Below are 19,653 nucleotides of genomic sequence, written 5' to 3' on the forward strand. Positions count from 1 at the left end.
ATGCACAACAAATAATATATAACTGTTATAAATATAAGCTACTGTAGTAATACATATGATTAAATGTATAATATAAAGATTTGGATACCTATTGTCTACCATATAAAAACTCAAAGTGATAAAAAATAAAGTAAAATTAACAGTGTAAACAATAATCCAGCAGCAACACACCAGCAGAGTGTAGCTCATTTGTTGGACAAAAGTCCAGAAGAGGGATTGATGCTTTGGAGTTACCAACTCTCTCAGACCACTAAACTAACAGCATTCCCTCTAGAATTTCATGCAGGGAATTATGTTTGGGAAATTGGTTTTGCAGTTGAAATATTTTGCAAGTGTATCCCAAATCTCCTTGTTTCTTAGACAATAAATAAAAGGATTTATCATTGGAGTAATAACGGCATACAGCAGAGATATAAGCTTATTTATGTCCACGGATTTGGCTTTCTTTGGCCGCGCATATATGAAAAGTGTTGTTGAAAAGAATATGGTGACTACTGTTAAATGAGAGGCACAAGTAGAAAATGCCTTCTGCCTTCCATCAGTGGATGATATTTTTAAAATTGTGTAAATGATACAAATGTAGGAAATAGTGGTTAGTATTAAAGGGATGAGGAGAATGACCAAGGCCAGGATGAAGTCCACCAACTCAGCTAATGACATATCTATACATGCAAGATTAAGCACCGGAGATATGTCACAGAAAAAATGGTTAATAATGTTTGGCCCACAAAATTTTAATTTAGATATAAAATATGTTTTTATCACAGTAATTGTGAATCCTGATATCCATGAAACTAAAGCTAACTGAATGCATAAATCCTGGTTCATAATTCTAACATAGTGCAATGGATGACAAACAGCGATGTAACGGTCAAACGCCATGACTGCTAGAAGTACACATTCTGTACACATTAATGAAATGAAAAAAAAGAGTTGTGTCATACATCCAAAGAAAGAGATGGTCTTACGCTCAGTTAGAGCATTTACCAGTAAATTGGGAACAGTCACTGAAACATAACAGATCTCCAGGAATGACAAGTTGCTAAGAAAGAAATACATAGGTTTCTGGAGTTTGGGATGTAGCTTTATGGTCATAATAATCATTATGTTTTCAGATATAGTGAGAATATAAACAAGAAAAAAAAATACAAACAGGATTATCTGCTGTTCAAGTAAAGAAGGAAATCCGAGAAGGAAAAATTCTGTAATTTCGGTTTTATTATTATCCTCCATGTAGAGTTAATGTATCTGTGGAAAGTAATTGTGAATATAATTAGTCAACGTATAATAGAAGGTTACAAACAGAAGGAAAGTGATGCCCATAGTAACACATATGTTCTTATACACTACTCATCATATTTGATGCTTGTCATTAATACATTTTTAGTTTTCACTGTGCTGTTAAATGAAATTAGCCTGTGGGTGAATTCAATTAGCTGTGGTAAATTAACCGCGGCTAATTGATTTCAGGAGGTGGGAATTTAATTACCCCGATAGCCCGCACTATCAGGGATTTTGTATCATCTGTCGGAAGTTGGAGAAACAGAATCCACAACATTTGCCATTTTTTGCGCCCGTGATCATGATCATGATTAACAGTTGCTGTATCCTTGTATTTTCCAGCAAAAATGCCTTGAAAAACACGGTTGTAATTGAATTAGTACCAAAAAATTTATGATAAATTAGGTATTTTCCACATTGTTTTAGCACAAAAATGGGATCGCAAGTAATTGAATTACCCCTTTCATGTCTACACTTATCTATTTGCCTAATAAGCAATATGAAACATAGGGGGTCATTCCGAGTCGTTCGCTCGGGAAAATTTCTTCGCATCGCAGCGATTTTCCGCTTAGTGCGCATGCGCAATGTCTGCACTGCGACTGCGCCAAGTAAATTTGCTAAGAAGTTTGGTATTTTACTCACGGCTTTTTCATCGCTCAGGCGATCGTAATGTGATTGACAGGAAGTGGGTGTTTCTGGGCGGAAACAGGCCGTTTTATGGGCGTGTGGGAAAAAACGCTACCGTTTCTGGGAAAAACGCGGGAGTGGCTGGAGAAACGGAGGAGTGTCTGGGCGAACGCTGGGTGTGTTTATGACGTCAAACCAGGAACGACAAGCACTGAACTGATCGCAGATGTCGAGTAAGTCTCGAGCTACTCAGAAACTGCACAGAGATGTCTTTTCGCAATGTTGCGAATCTTTCGTTCGCAATTTTAAGATGCTAAGATTCACTCCCAGTAGGCGGCAGCTTAGCGTGTGCAATACTGTTAAAATCGCCTTGCGAGCGAACAACTCGGAATGACCCCCATACTGTAGAAAAACATGTTAAGTTTAGTGTCAGATGCATAAGCAATGAATAAAGTGAGATCCACTTTGGACAATCCCTGCTATTCCCATACTGAGCAAATAGGAGGAAACTTTGGGGGTCATTCTGACCTGAACGCTCGCTGCAGTTCTTCGCAGCACAGTCTTCAGGTCAGAACTGCGCATGCGCCGGAGCCGCAGTGCCCTGGTGCATGGCTGACAGCCGACGGCTGTCGTTACCTAGTGATAGCCTCTGCCTGATTGACAGGCAGAGGCGGTCGCTGGGCGGGAGGGGGCAGCATGGTGGCGTTCGGCTGTCGATTTGTGAGCGCGGTCTGGCCAAAGCAGGCTTGGGGGGACCGTGCGGTGGGCGGGTCGCAGCGACTGCGTGATGTCACACGCAGCCGCTGTGAGTCGGACAGCAGCGAGTAGCTTCCGGCCAGCTGCAGGAGCTATGCTGGCTGGGAGTTACTCTACAAGTACAAAAGCATTGCCACTGTGCGATGCTTTTGTACTTGTGCGGGGGGGAGGGGGCGGCCTGACATGCGGGGTGAACTAGCCCTTTGTCTGGGCGCCCCCCCGCATGTCAGGGAAGATGATCGTAGCTGTGCTAAATTTAGCACAGCTATGATCAGGTCATAATGACCCCCTTTATTTCCTACCTGAACGTAATAGTACTTCTTGCCATATTTTTTAACTGGAGGAGTCAAAAAATTAATCCATAGAATTTTAATAGAGCTCGTTGTAAACTATTTCTGTTGAAGGGATTCAGGGGCATATTTATTAATTATCAGCAATTGGACCTGACAATTAGAAATTCTTATTGCAGCAATTAGACTTTTTAGGATCACCTGAATTTATTTATTAACAGTTTCTTATATAGCGCAGCAAATTCCATTGCACTTTACAATTGGACACAATGATAAAACAAAACTGGGTAATAATAAGCAGTCATAGAGGTAGGAAGGCCCTGCTCACAGGCTTACCATCTATAGGGAAATAGACATTGATACACAAGGATAGGTGCTATCTATTGCATAGTTATCCACCGGATTGCAATGGTTCTAGGTGGGCTGCATAATATTACATCACAGTAATGATGAACCATGGTCAGAAGGAAGGGAAAGTGAAGAAAGAGAAAATATATGGAGAAATGTATGAATAATTCTATCAAGGGGCTGGGTCTGCAATAAGATCGTGTCTCTGTGATGTGTTCAGTGTTAAGTAATCGCTAATGCAGTCATTTTATTTCTGGGTTAAGGACGTGGCTGTGCAGTCCATAGGCTGCAATGACTAATGCCATCTGGAGATGACAGTAGCTCCCAAGGCCAATCTGGTTCAGGTGACCTTGCAGTAGCAGACAGCATTTTAGTGGCCACAAATCCATAGTACAGAGGTTATTGCTTAAAAAAGTTCTGCTTGGAAGAGTTTTAAGATGGAAATCTTTTTTACAGTTTTGACACAAATATAGATGCCTGAAGCATGAAGATCAATACCTCGATAAGCTAGAAACCATTTAGAAAATATAATTTAACTTTCTGTCCAAAACCACAAAAGATATGTCTGGAGAGAGCTATAAAAAAAATGCAATGCTAATCGGTAAGCCTGAAGCTTGATATATTATGCATTGGGGTTGCGTCTTAGCCATTACTACAGAAAATATTGTCAACTGAATAGTAAATAAATGTCAGTAAAAGTATTGAATCTGAAAAATTATGGATTAGCTTAGTGGTTCCCAACCTTGGTCCTCAAGTACCCCCAACAGTTCATGTTTTCTAGGTCTCCTCACAGAATTGCAAGTGAAATTATTTGCTCAACCAGTGGGTCTTTTAAAATGTGTCAGTGAGTAAAGAAGACACCTGTTCAAGTGCAAGGTGACCTGGAAAACATGAACTGTATGGGTACTTGAGGACCGAGGTTGGGAACCACTGAATTAGATTATTAATGAGACATTGTTCTTTCATAATCAGCTATGCCGTACTAATGTCTTACTCGAATGAAAGATTATGGTTTGGAATGACTGTCCACTGTCTCCATACTTAAGTAATAATGACAAGACATCAAATACAATGAATTCAAGAAGATCTAAAAATATTTATGGACTGGAATAGTTCCACAGAAAATTGTTGGAGGAAGACCCCTAGCTATTTATGGATATCAAGACTCTTTTGCTGTCTATGGAAAACATTTAGAAGCTCATGTCTGCTTTTGCTGTTACTGATGGACAAGGTGGCCAAAAGTTTTCACATGCCACATTATTATTTATATTTTGTAATCAGTTAAATGGGGGTAAATTATTGTTAATTAGGTGGCCTATGTTCCAAGGAAATATGGTTGGCACCTCAGATACTGTAAGCTCTACTTCTGAAACCTATATGTATGTATGGATAAGTATTGAATACATTTTTTGTCACATTTTACTTCAATAACCATTTTTTTTAGCTCGTATGTTGCTGACACCATTGAACATATGGTATCCAGGACACTTACTAAGCTGGTTTAGGCAAAAATTAATTTTCTGCCGCTATATATTGTACGTGTGGATCTATTTGATTATAAAAAGATTTCTTGCAACACAGAAGATTCATATGACACTAGGAGGCGCTTCTTATCATATTGTCTTCAGATCTAAGACTGTTGTAAACCATTGGATTGATCATGAAGCTGGCCATTGTTCAAACACGGGGAGTACATTCATGAAAAAGGACATAATATATATTCCTTTTGTCACGTTTTGCACTGATTTATTTATAGTATTAGCGCCTATATCACTATTGTTTTCTATCCATCTATCTATCTATCTATCTATCTATCTATCTATCTATCTAAAAACAGTATACTTGGACCGGCACTCTCAATAGGTTGTTGTAATATGCTCCGGGGCCCTCTGGGTTGAATTGATACAATGGACGACAAGCAGGCAACGGCAACTCAAAGACTTGAGACAAAAACGTGTATTTACACCCACACATCAATCCACCGTTTCGGGACTTCAGCACCCCTTTTACTCACCTTGGCAAAGGGGTGCTGCAGCCTCGAAATGTTGAATTGCTATGTGTATGTAAATACAAGTTTTTATCTCAAGTCTTCGAGTGCCTGCTTATAGTCCATTGTATATATACTTTGAAAGAAATCAAGATTTGGAAATCCCCCTTTAAAAATCCTGTGTTTGCTCCTGAGTAGAGTGGAAATATTTTTCAGTTACTGGAAAATTTCGGTCTTACAGTACTAAAACAAGCATCCAAGTGCCGCACCCCAACAAATGCTGCCCCTAGGCACGTGCCTCATGTGCCTAATGGAAAATTCACCACTGACCATTTCTGCTGAAACCTCCACAGTCTGCGAGCATAAATCAGCTAGTGACAAATATCCTGCAATTTTGGTGGCACCTTACAGGTAATTGAATAGGACACTATAATTGAAAATTACACATACCGTAATATTTATGGCTGTTTTAGGAGTATTGCTGTAATAGCAGAAGTTTAGTGTATATTTTATGATCACCATCCAAAAACATATGCACTCAACACTAGAGATGAGCGGGTTCGGTTTCTCTGAATCCGAACCCGCCAGAACTTCATGTTTTTTTTCACGGGTCCGAGCGACTCGGATCTTCCCGCCTTGCTCGGTTAACCCGAGCGCGCCCGAACGTCATCATGACGCTGTCGGATTCTCGCGAGGCTCGGATTCTATATAAGGAGCCGCGCGTCGCCGCCATTTTCACACGTGCATTGAGATTGATAGGGAGAGGACGTGGCTGGCGTCCTCTCCGTTTAGAATTAGAATAGATTAGAGAGACACTTGATTTACTAATTTTGGGGAGCATTAGGAGTACTCAGTAGTGTACAGTGCAGAGTTTTGCTGATAGTGACCAGTGACCACCACTTTTATTTATAATCCGTTCTCTGCCTGAAAAAAGCGATACACAGCACACAGTGACTCAGTCACATACCATATCTGTGTGCCCTGCTCAGGCTCAGGCCAGTGTGCTGCATCATCTATTATCTATATATAATATTATATATATCTGTCTGACTGCTCAGCTCACACAGCTTATAATTGTGGGGGAGACTGGGGAGCACTACTGCAGTGCCAGTTATAGGTTATAGCAGGAGCCAGGAGTACATAATATATTATATAGTGAGTGACCACCAGACACACAGTGCAGTTTATTTAATATATCCGTTCTCTGCCTGAAAAAAGCGATACACACAGTGACTCAGTCAGTCACATACCATATCTGTGTGCACTGCTCAGGCTCAGGCCAGTGTGCTGCATCATCTATATATATTATATATCTGTCTGACTGCTCAGCTCACACAGCTTATAATTGTGGGGGAGACTGGGGAGCACTACTGCAGTGCCAGTTATAGGTTATAGCAGGAGCCAGGAGTACATAATATTATATTAAAATTAAACAGTGCACACTTTTGCTGCAGGAGTGCCACTGCCAGTGTGACTAGTGACCAGTGACCTGACCACCAGTATATAATATTAGTAGTATACTATCTCTTTATCAACCAGTCTATATTAGCAGCAGACACAGTACAGTGCGGTAGTTCACGGCTGTGGCTACCTCTGTGTCGGCACTCGGCAGCCCGTCCATAATTGTATATACCAGTGACCTAACCGTGGTTTTTTTTTCTTTCTTTATACATACATACTAGTTACGAGTATACTATCTCTTTATCAACCAGTCTATATATTAGCAGCAGACACAGTACAGTGCGGTAGTTCACGGCTGTGGCTACCTCTGTGTCGGCACTCGGCAGCCCGTCCATAATTGTATATACCACCTAACCGTGTTTTTTTTTCTTTCTTTATACATACATACTAGTTACGAGTATACTATCTCTTTATCAACCAGTCTATATATTAGCAGCAGACACAGTACAGTGCGGTAGTTCACGGCTGTGGCTACCTCTGTGTCGGCACTCGGCAGCCCGTCCATAATTGTATATACCACCTAACCGTGGTTTTTTTTTCTTTCTTTATACATACATACTAGTTACGAGTATACTATCTCTTTATCAACCAGTCTATATATTAGCAGCAGACACAGTACAGTGCGGTAGTTCACGGCTGTGGCTACCTCTGTGTCGGCACTCGGCAGCCCGTCCATAATTGTATATACCACCTAACCGTGGTTTTTTTTTCTTTCTTTATACATACATACTAGTTACGAGTATACTATCTCTTTATCAACCAGTCTATATATTAGCAGCAGACACAGTACAGTGCGGTAGTTCACGGCTGTGGCTACCTCTGTGTCGGCACTCGGCAGCCCGTCCATAATTGTATATACCACCTAACCGTGGTTTTTTTTTCTTTCTTTATACATACATACTAGTTACGAGTATACTATCTCTTTATCAACCAGTCTATATATTAGCAGCAGACACAGTACAGTGCGGTAGTTCACGGCTGTGGCTACCTCTGTGTCGGCACTCGGCAGCCCGTCCATAATTGTATATACCACCTAACCGTGGTTTTTTTTTCTTTCTTTATACATACATACTAGTTACGAGTATACTATCTCTTTATCAACCAGTCTATATATTAGCAGCAGACACAGTACAGTGCGGTAGTTCACGGCTGTGGCTACCTCTGTGTCGGCACTCGGCAGCCCGTCCATAATTGTATATACCACCTAACCGTGGTTTTTTTTCTTTCTTTATACATACATACTAGTTACGAGTATACTATCTCTTTATCAACCAGTCTATATATTAGCAGCAGACACAGTACAGTGCGGTAGTTCACGGCTGTGGCTACCTCTGTGTCGGCACTCGGCAGCCCGTCCATAATTGTATACTAGTATCCAATCCATCTCCATTGTTTACCTGAGGTGCCTTTTAGTTGTGCCTATTAAAATATGGAGAACAAAAATGTTGAGGTTCCAAAATTAGGGAAAGATCAAGATCCACTTCCACCTCGTGCTGAAGCTGCTGCCACTAGTCATGGCCGAGACGATGAAATGCCAGCAACGTCGTCTGCCAAGGCCGATGCCCAATGGCATAGTACAGAGCATGTCAAAACCAAAACACCAAATATCAGTAAAAAAAGGACTCCAAAACCTAAAATAAAATTGTCGGAGGAGAAGCGTAAACTTGCCAATATGCCATTTACCACACGGAGTGGCAAGGAACGGCTGAGGCCCTGGCCTATGTTCAAGGCTAGTGGTTCAGCTTCACATGAGGATGGAAGCACTCAGCCTCTCGCTAGAAAACTGAAAAGACTCAAGCTGGCAAAAGCACCGCAAAGAACTGTGCGTTCTTTGAAATCCCAAATCCACAAGGAGAGTCCAATTGTGTCGGTTGCGATGCCTGACCTTCCCAACACTGGACGTGAAGAGCATGCGCCTTCCACCATTTGCACGCCTCCTGCAAGTGCTGGAAGGAGCACCCGCAGTCCAGTTCCTGATAGTCAGATTGAAGATGTCAGTGTTGAAGTACACCAGGATGAGGAGGATATGGGTGTTGCTGGCGCTGGGGAGGAAATTGACCAGGAGGATTCTGATGGTGAGGTGGTTTGTTTAAGTCAGGCACCCGGGGAGACACCTGTTGTCCGTGGGAGGAATATGGCCGTTGACATGCCAGGTGAAAATACCAAAAAAATCAGCTCTTCGGTGTGGAGGTATTTCACCAGAAATGCGGACAACAGGTGTCAAGCCGTGTGTTCCCTTTGTCAAGCTGTAATAAGTAGGGGTAAGGACGTTAACCACCTCGGAACATCCTCCCTTATACGTCACCTGCAGCGCATTCATAATAAGTCAGTGACAAGTTCAAAAACTTTGGGTGACAGCGGAAGCAGTCCACTGACCAGTAAATCCCTTCCTCTTGTAACCAAGCTCACACAAACCACCCCACCAACTCCCTCAGTGTCAATTTCCTCCTTCCCCAGGAATGCCAATAGTCCTGCAGGCCATGTCACTGGCAATTCTGACGAGTCCTCTCCTGCCTGGGATTCCTCCGATGCATCCTTGCGTGTAACGCCTACTGCTGCTGGCGCTGCTGTTGTTGCCGCTGGGAGTCGATGGTCATCCCAGAGGGGAAGTCGTAAGCCCACTTGTACTACTTCCAGTAAGCAATTGACTGTTCAACAGTCCTTTGCGAGGAAGATGAAATATCACAGCAGTCATCCTACTGCAAAGCGGATAACTGAGTCCTTGACAACTATGTTGGTGTTAGACGTGCGTCCGGTATCCGCCGTTAGTTCACAGGGAACTAGACAATTTATTGAGGCAGTGTGCCCCCGTTACCAAATACCATCTAGGTTCCACTTCTCTAGGCAGGCGATACCGAGAATGTACACGGACGTCAGAAAAAGACTCACCAGTGTCCTAAAAAATGCAGTTGTACCCAATGTCCACTTAACCACGGACATGTGGACAAGTGGAGCAGGGCAGGGTCAGGACTATATGACTGTGACAGCCCACTGGGTAGATGTATGGACTCCCGCCGCAAGAACAGCAGCGGCGGCACCAGTAGCAGCATCTCGCAAACGCCAACTCTTTCCTAGGCAGGCTACGCTTTGTATCACCGCTTTCCAGAATACGCACACAGCTGAAAACCTCTTACGGCAACTGAGGAAGATCATCGCGGAATGGCTTACCCCAATTGGACTCTCCTGTGGATTTGTGGCATCGGACAACGCCAGCAATATTGTGTGTGCATTAAATATGGGCAAATTCCAGCACGTCCCATGTTTTGCACATACCTTGAATTTGGTGGTGCAGAATTTTTTAAAAAACGACAGGGGCGTGCAAGAGATGCTGTCGGTGGCCAGAAAAATTGCGGGACACTTTCGGCGTACAGGCACCACGTACAGAAGACTGGAGCACCACCAAAAACTACTGAACCTGCCCTGCCATCATCTGAAGCAAGAAGTGGTAACGAGGTGGAATTCAACCCTCTATATGCTTCAGAGGTTGGAGGAGCAGCAAAAGGCCATTCAAGCCTATACAATTGAGCACGATATAGTAGGTGGAATGCACCTGTCTCAAGTGCAGTGGAGAATGATTTCAACGTTGTGCAAGGTTCTGATGCCCTTTGAACTTGCCACACGTGAAGTCAGTTCAGACACTGCCAGCCTGAGTCAGGTCATTCCCCTCATCAGGCTTTTGCAGAAGAAGCTGGAGGCATTGAAGAAGGAGCTAAAAGGGAGCGATTCCGCTAGGCATGTGGGACTTGTGGATGCAGCCCTTAATTCGCTTAACAAGGATTCACGGGTGGTCAATCTGTTGAAATCAGAGCACTACATTTTGGCCACCGTGCTCGATCCTAGATTTAAAGCCTACCTTGGATCTCTCTTTCCGGCAGACACAGGTCTGCTGGGGTTGAAAGACCTGCTGGTGACAAAATTGTCAAGTCAAGCGGAACGCGACCTGTCAACATCTCCTCCTTCACATTCTCCCGCAACTGGGGGTGCGAGGAAAAGGCTCAGAATTCCGAGCCCACCCGCTGGCGGTGATGCAGGGCAGTCTGGAGCGACTGCTGATGCTGACATCTGGTCCGGACTGAAGGACCTGACAACGATTACGGACATGTCGTCTACTGTCACTGCATATGATTCTCTCAACATTGATAGAATGGTGGAGGATTATATGAGTGACCGCATCCAAGTAGGCACGTCACACAGTCCGTACTTATACTGGCAGGAAAAAGAGGCAATTTGGAGGCCCTTGCACAAACTGGCTTTATTCTACCTAAGTTGCCCTCCCACAAGTGTGTACTCCGAAAGAGTGTTTAGTGCCGCCGCTCACCTTGTCAGCAATCGGCGTACGAGGTTACATCCAGAAAATGTGGAGAAGATGATGTTCATTAAAATGAATTATAATCAATTCCTCCGCGGAGACATTGACCAGCAGCAATTGCCTCCACAAAGTACACAGGGAGCTGAGATGGTGGATTCCAGTGGGGACGAATTGATAATCTGTGAGGAGGGGGATGTACACGGTGATATATCGGAGGGTGAAGATGAGGTGGACATCTTGCCTCTGTAGAGCCAGTTTGTGCAAGGAGAGATTAATTGCTTCTTTTTTGGGGGGGGTCCAAACCAACCCGTCATATCAGTCACAGTCGTGTGGCAGACCCTGTCACTGAAATGATGGGTTGGTTAAAGTGTGCATGTCCTGTTTTGTTTATACAACATAAGGGTGGGTGGGAGGGCCCAAGGACAATTCCATCTTGCACCTCTTTTTTCTTTTCTTTTTCTTTGCATCATGTGCTGATTGGGGAGGGTTTTTTGGAAGGGACATCCTGCGTGACACTGCAGTGCCACTCCTAGATGGGCCCGGTGTTTGTGTCGGCCACTAGGGTCGCTAATCTTACTCACACAGTCAGCTACCTCATTGCGCCTCTTTTTTTCTTTGCGTCATGTGCTGTTTGGGGAGGGTTTTTTGGAAGGGACATCCTGCGTGACACTGCAGTGCCACTCCTAGATGGGCCCGGTGTTTGTGTCGGCCACTAGGGTCGCTAATCTTACTCACACAGTCAGCTACCTCATTGCGCCTCTTTTTTTCTTTGCGTCATGTGCTGTTTGGGGAGGGTTTTTTGGAAGGGACATCCTGCGTGACACTGCAGTGCCACTCCTAGATGGGCCCGGTGTTTGTGTCGGCCACTAGGGTCGCTAATCTTACTCACACAGTCAGCTACCTCATTGCGCCTCTTTTTTTCTTTGCGTCATGTGCTGTTTGGGGAGGGTTTTTTGGAAGGGACATCCTGCGTGACACTGCAGTGCCACTCCTAGATGTGCCCGGTGTTTGTGTCGGCCACTAGGGTCGCTAATCTTACTCACACAGCTACCTCATTGCGCCTCTTTTTTTCTTTGCGTCATGTGCTGTTTGGGGAGGGTTTTTTGGAAGGGCCATCCTGCGTGACACTGCAGTGCCACTCCTAGATGGGCCCGGTGTTTGTGTCGGCCACTAGGGTCGCTAATCTTACTCACACAGCTACCTCATTGCGCCTCTTTTTTTCTTTGCGTCATGTGCTGTTTGGGGAGGGTTTTTTGGAAGGGACATCCTGCGTGACACTGCAGTGCCACTCCTAGATGGGCCCGGTGTTTGTGTCGGCCACTAGGGTCGCTAATCTTACTCACACAGTCAGCTACCTCATTGCGCCTCTTTTTTTCTTTGCGTCATGTGCTGTTTGGGGAGGGTTTTTTGGAAGGGCCATCCTGCGTGACACTGCAGTGCCACTCCTAGATGGGCCCGGTGTTTGTGTCGGCCACTAGGGTCGCTAATCTTACTCACACAGCTACCTCATTGCGCCTCTTTTTTTCTTTGCGTCATGTGCTGTTTGGGGAGGGTTTTTTGGAAGGGCCATCCTGCGTGACACTGCAGTGCCACTCCTAGATGGGCCCGGTGTTTGTGTCGGCCACTAGGGTCGCTAATCTTACTCACACAGCTACCTCATTGCGCCTCTTTTTTTCTTTGCGTCATGTGCTGTTTGGGGAGGGTTTTTTGGAAGGGACATCCTGCGTGACACTGCAGTGCCACTCCTAGATGGGCCCGGTGTTTGTGTCGGCCACTAGGGTCGCTTATCTTACTCACACAGCGACCTCGGTGCAAATTTTAGGACTAAAAATAATATTGTGAGGTGTGAGGTATTCAGAATAGACTGAAAATGAGTGTAAATTATGGTTTTTGAGGTTAATAATACTTTGGGATCAAAATGACCCCCAAATTCTATGATTTAAGCTGTTTTTTAGTGTTTTTGGAAAAAAACACCCGAATCCAAAACACACCCGAATCCGACAAAAAAAATTCGGTGAGGTTTTGCCAAAACGCGTTCGAACCCAAAACACGGCCGCGGAACCGAACCCAAAACCAAAACACAAAACCCGAAAAATTTCAGGCGCTCATCTCTACTCAACACATGTACAGACAGACAGTTTTGCATTCATGATAATAATAATGATGCTGTTTAGAAAAAACTAACTGTATAAACGGAATATTAAAAAATAAGAAATTGTGTGTATGCTGTTTTTTCTCCCAAACATTAAGGATGACATAAAAATTTGAATATAATTTGTAAGAAAATCCTTTAAAAAAAATTAGCAGTATTATAGTTATGACATTGCTAGGATTAGGATAATCTTAAATATATTATTCATACAGTAACACATAAAGATGAAAATTAAGAGATTACGATGGGTAAAAATTCATGTTCATTTTAATTATTAAACGTGTATCTGTCCCATTGTACTCTCCTGAATAAGTAAATGTTTTATATCTCATTCTGGGCCTGATCCTGATTTGGATATAAAGAAAAAAAACAAAAAACAAGTAACTGTGAACCTTGGTAAAACAATTGCACAGTAGTGATTAAAAAATTTTACATATGTTTTTCTTTTTTACCTTGTTATATGTAAGCAGAAACAATGAAATAGTTAGTATTTTAAGAAATAGAATATAAATATATCTCATTCCAACTTTGAAGCAAGTCAGTGCAGAATCTTGCTACAGTAGACACCAATACATGAAGGTGTCTACAATCTTCTTGTATTAAGATCCCTGAAAGATATTATTGTAACATGTGAACATTTAAATAATAGGTAAACATCCCATGATAATTGCATAAGGGGTGAATCATTTCTCTAACAAGGCTTTACACTAGGCCTAATGAGACTTATTAAATCCAGAACATGAATATAATATGATAACCATGCTTTTTGCATCTTGATTGATTTTTTAAAATCACCACGTTTTAGTGTGTGTTCTTATGTGTACTTAACCACTCAACTCACAATTTTTTCCCTCAAAAACTGCTGTGAAATTGTCAGGTTTATTTTATTTATTAGTGAATTAGGTGAAGAACATGAAATTGACCTTATCCAAAATGATTTTAGTTAAAAAAAAAAATTTAATTTTTTTTTATTATTCAAATCCCCCCCCTCAAATATCAGAACATCGGTCAGGTATATCGGAACATCGTTAACATTGCAACACTACTTTTTAACCCCAAGACAGCTGCTAGGTACACGTGGGGGGAGAGGGGGGCTGAGGGAGTTGTTTTACACTTTCCCAGCTGCTGATATTGTCTGCAGCCGCTGGGTGGGTGGGGGGGGGTTCTGCTGTGCTGACCGATCAGCAGTGATCGGCAGCACGGCAACACTGAGGGGAGGGTGCAGGGAGGAAAAGGGACCTTCCGGACCCTCCGAGGGCAGCAGGGGAGGGAAATTTCCCCTGCCTGCTGCTGTTAACACTGTTTGTCTGACTGGTCATATCCTGTGCGACCAGGTCAGATAAAGCACTTGCTGGTATAGTCGCATCTGATGCAACCATGCCAGGCAAGTGGGTAAATGACAACATACTGTATTGCACTATTGGCCTGATTCAATTGATGACAGTAGAGCTATTGCTGCTGCTAACATGGAAACTCTAATATGGTAATGCAGCAGGAGGCATCACATGCATGTATTAGTCACCTGGCTGCATCTAGGGGATCATTCAGGTGCAGTTGTTCTTTCTACTCCTGTTGCAATGATTTGCCGTATGCAATTGTATTGCGATCATATGCTAATATGGACAGAAGCTAACCTATGCAAAAGGACGCATACTGCGATCGCATCTTTGCAGAAACATTGGTATTATTGTCACACATCAGGGTACCACACGAGTCTGAGTACCTCTGAAGATGCGTAGATTGAGCTGCTCTTCCAGGATTCACAGCCTTCTCAAGTAGCAAGTGTGATCGCAGCTGCTAATAAATGCATGCCCAGAAAATGCTGTCTGAATGACATGCCTGTGTTTGCATCACCACTCTCCGTTAACACCCCCAAATGTTTACTTCCTGTCACTCACTTTGTGACTAAAATCTTTCTGCAACTGCACTCGTGAATCACTCACTGCGTATGCATAATGTGGCTTATATGCACACTCAGTGCAAAAACATTGATCGATTTGCAAACAACTGCCACTTTGCATTTGCACCTGAATTACTCCCCTAGGATGCTACATCAGACGAGGTGACGAGCGTGCTGACCAGCTTGTGGGCGGAAGAGGCTGTGCAGGCTGTGGGTGGAAGCGTAAGTAACACGCATGAGGGTATGCGAGGGTGCACATGTACACGAGGGAGCCGGAAGCCAAGGAGCAAGCCGGGCACCAGGGGGGAGCCGAAACCAGGGGGGAGCCAAAAAAAGCAGTTCCATGAGCGGGGGAGACCGTGGGCAGCGGCGGTGAGCAGAAGAGCAAGGTGCTGGAAGATTGAAAGTGGCTGGGGTGACTGAGGCTGAGGCTGAGGCTGGTGCAGGGCTGCTGGAAAGAGCCAACCCAGGGGAAGCAAGTAGCAGTGAGTAGGTGCTGCTGCTGGAGGTGGTCGTGACTCTCCCCGGACACACAAGTATCATATTTATTATAGTATTGACTGTTTTATTGACTGTTTTCCATTGATAAATTTTTTTATACAATGCATTACCACTTACTTTACTGTGTTGAAAATTGTTTCCCTCCACAGCTAGGCTATAGTATCGTATTGTGTAGCATAGTCTGTACTGTTTGTATTGTATTGCATAGCCTGTATCATTTGTATTGTACTGTATTGATTTTCTAAAGGTACAGGGAGTTAGAGATTTTTTAAACAAAATGGGGGTGGCCGTGTTTGAGGATCTCACTCAGTGCATATCGTGCAAGATGTATGCGCACCTGGAGCAACTGGCCCAGTGTGAATACATCTGCATGAGGTGTATGCGAACAGTTGCCCTGGAAGCCCAGGTAACTGATCTAGAGCAAACCGTTACGTGACTGAGGGAGATTCACAATCTCGAGCAGAGCTTAGATAGAATGGTGAAGGAGTTGCAGTTGCAGGGAGGGCCACCGGTAGACGAGGACGAGGATAATCAGGTAGCTAGCTGAGTCACGGTTAGACGGAAGAAGAGGAGGGGGAGACAGGACATATCCAATCTGCCAAATCCCAATAAATTCGCCCGATTGGATGAAGATTCTGTGGAGGGCAGTGAGGAAATGACGGCACTGGAAGATACCATTCCCTCTAGCAACCAGAGGAACGGTCCCTCTAGGACAAAGGGAACAAAAGAAAGTGAGGTACCTAGCCAGATTGTGGTGGTAGGGGATTCTATTATCAGTAGAACAGAAAGGGCAATCTGCTATCGGGACCGTGATCGCCATACTGTCTGTTGTCTTCCATGTGCTTGGGTATGTCACATTGTGGACCGGGTAGAAAGATTGTTGGGAGGGGGTGGGAACGACCTGGTGGTCTTGGTGCATGTTGGCACCAACAACAAAGTTAGAGGTAGGTGGGATGTCGTTAAGAAAGATTATAGGGACCTAGGCCAAAAATTAAAGGCAAGGATATCTAAGGTAATATTCTCTGAAATATTACCTGTGCCACGCACTAGTCCAGGGAGGCAGAGGGAGATTAGGGAGGTAAATGTGTGGCTCAGGGACTGGTGCAGAAAAGAGGGGTTTGTGTTCTTAGAACACTTGATGGACTTCTCAGTCAGGCGCCATCTTTTTTGTTGCGATGGATTGTACCTGAATGAGGAGGGGGCAGTGGTGCTGGGGGGAAGGATGGTTAGAAGGTTGGAGGAGATTTTAAACTAGGTGCCTGGGGGGAGGGATTAGAAAGAATTAGTGGGACAACTAGAGAGCGAAGAAAAATGGGATGTATAAAGTATAATGAGGGTGTTGAGGGGGGAAGGAGAAAAATAGTCAGCAATGGTAATTTAAGGGATACTCAGGTTCCTACGGAAACGTTATCCACAACAAAACTTACGGATCTGGGAATTACCAAACTTAAGTGTATGATTACAAATGCAAGAAGCCTAACAAGTAAAATGGGGGAATTAGAAACAATTGCACTTAATGACCAATATGATATAATAGGCATCATAGAGACATGGTGGGGCGATTCTCACGACTGGGCAGAAAACATGGAGGGGTATACCCTCTTCAGAAGAGATAGGACTAATAAAAAGGGAGGGGATGTTTGTCTATATGTTAAACCTTTCTTAAAACTGTATTTAAAAGAAGTTATTTATGAGGGGACTGTAGATAATGTGGAGTCATTATGGGTTGAGATTTCGAGTGGGGTTAAAGATACAAAAAAACTTTTAATAGGGACATGCTATAAACCTTCCAGATATTAGTGTGTCTGATTAATTACCACTCTTGCAGCAAATCAAAAAAGCTGCAGGTATGGGGGATGTCATTATTGTTGGGGACTTTAATTACCCAGACATAAACTGGAACACCGAAACAGTAAATACAACTATGGGTAATAGGTTCTTAAACATGCTGAAAGATCACTACTTGTCCCAGGTAATCGGGGAACCAACAAGGCATAGGGCTTTACTGGACCTAGTACTAACTAATAATGAGGAAATAATATCAAATACTAAAGTAGGGGAGACTCTAGGAAATAGCGATCACAATATGATCACATTAGATATCCTCTTCCAAAAACAACAATATAAGGGTCTAACTAAGACTTATAACTTTATGATAGCTAATTTCATATTTCTGAAACAATCAATGAGGGACATCAATTGGGAAATTGTATTGCATGGTAAGAATACTGCTTAAAGGTGGGATTTTTTTACAACTATGCTCAATAAGTACACTCATTTGTATATTCCCAAAGTCAACAAAAACAGTAGTAGGAAATTCAAACCGATGTCGCTTAATAAGAGGGTCTAGGAACAAATGGATAAAAAAAGGCGTGCTTTCAAAGCAGTCTGACGGAACGGTGGAAGCATTCCAGTTCTCCAATGAATATAACAAAAAATGCAAAAAAGAAAGCTAAAATAGAAAACGAAAAACAAATCGCAAAGGAGAGTATAACAAACCACAAAAAGTTCTTTAAGTACATAAACGGTAAAAGGTTAAAAAGGGAGAATATTGGGCCTTTAAAGGGTGAGTTGGATGTCTTGATTAATGATGATAGTGAAAAAGCGTATTTATTTATTAAATTATTTTCATCAGTATTCACGAACGAGTACAGGTTGACGAGAGTAGAACATAACATAAGCTACGATAATGACCTGATGCTAGGTACTTGGTTAAACGAGGAAGTAGTCCGGGATAGACTAAGTAAAATTAAGATAAATCTCCTGGGCTGGATGGACTCCACCCCAGGGTTCTTATGGAACTTAATGTAGAGATTTTGAGATCCTTATATTTGATTTTCAGAGAGTCAATTAGATCAGGAATGATACCAAAGGACTGGCGTATAGCTAAGGTAGTCCCAATATTTAAAAAGGACATTAAAAACTCACCCCAGTAACTATAGACCAGTAAGTTTGACATCTATAGTGGGGAAATTACTAGAAGGTATATTAAGGGATAGCATATTTGAGTACTTGGATACCTCCAATGTTATTACTAGGAATCAGCATGGTTTTGTGAAGGACAGATCCTTTCAAACTAACTTAATAAGCTTCTATGAGAAAGAGAGTGATAATATTGATCAGGGTCAAGCAGTGGATGTGATCTTTTTGGACTTTGCAAAGGCCTTTGACAAAGTTCCACATAGGAGATTAATTCTCAAATTAAGGGAGCTTGGGGTAGGTGACACTATTTGTACTTGGGTGAATAATTGGCTGATCAATAGGGAACAGCGAGTGGGGATTTATGGGATGTTTTTCACCAAAATACCGCACTGTGCATATACACAACCGCCCACACATTCGAAGGTGTATTGACAAGTGTATATACCCTCCGGCGCCGGTACCTACCAGAAAGATGGAGATTTAATAATAGTGCGGTCTGCTGCTCCTATTTATAAAGATAATTGCATTCCTTATATTATACAACAAAAAAAAACACTAACTGCAGGGATATAACCCCCTGTAGATAAAAAGGAGTGCTGTCCGCACTAATTAAAGGAGACAATTAAAAATGTTCACAATAAAACATATAAAATAATGATATAATTTATTGACATACAATGCTGCAGCATGAATAGCACTTAATCAACACATGGGGGGAAATTTACTAAGATTCGTGTTTTCCCGTTTGAGGTCAAAGTTCAATCACGAATGACATCGAAAGTGTAAATATGCAACTTTTTGAATTGATTACGACTAATTTACTAAGCTGCCGTATTCTGCATTTTCGGGTTTTCCGATGTCGATGTCATTCGTTTTTTTTTGGCAGTGTTTTACGTGAGTGACTTGTAAAACACTGCCGACTTTAATACAATGAATCTCGGCCGGATCCGAGAGATCCGTGCTGGGCTTCATTGTGCACTTTGTTTAACAAAAAAATAAAGTTTAAATGTAAAAAAAAAATTGCGTGGGGTCCCCCCTCCTAAGGCAAACCAGCCTCGGGCTCTTTGAGCCGATCCTGGTTGCAGAAATATGGGGAAAAAATGGACAGGGGTTCCCCCA

General features: G+C 42.9%; 1 protein-coding gene across 1 annotated transcript; it reads right to left on the bottom strand.

Moving 5' to 3' along the window:
• Positions 1 to 270: 270 nt before the first annotated feature.
• On the bottom strand, positions 271 to 1,233 carry LOC134962003 (olfactory receptor 6B1-like). Its single transcript, XM_063941593.1, has one exon. The coding sequence runs from the start codon at positions 1,231 to 1,233 to the stop codon at positions 271 to 273; it is 963 nt and encodes a 320-aa protein (XP_063797663.1).
• Between the last annotated feature and the right edge of the window lie 18,420 nt (positions 1,234 to 19,653).

Source organism: Pseudophryne corroboree, chromosome 1 (genome assembly GCF_028390025.1).
Source record: "Pseudophryne corroboree isolate aPseCor3 chromosome 1, aPseCor3.hap2, whole genome shotgun sequence".
Taxonomy (NCBI): Eukaryota; Metazoa; Chordata; class Amphibia; order Anura; family Myobatrachidae; genus Pseudophryne; species Pseudophryne corroboree.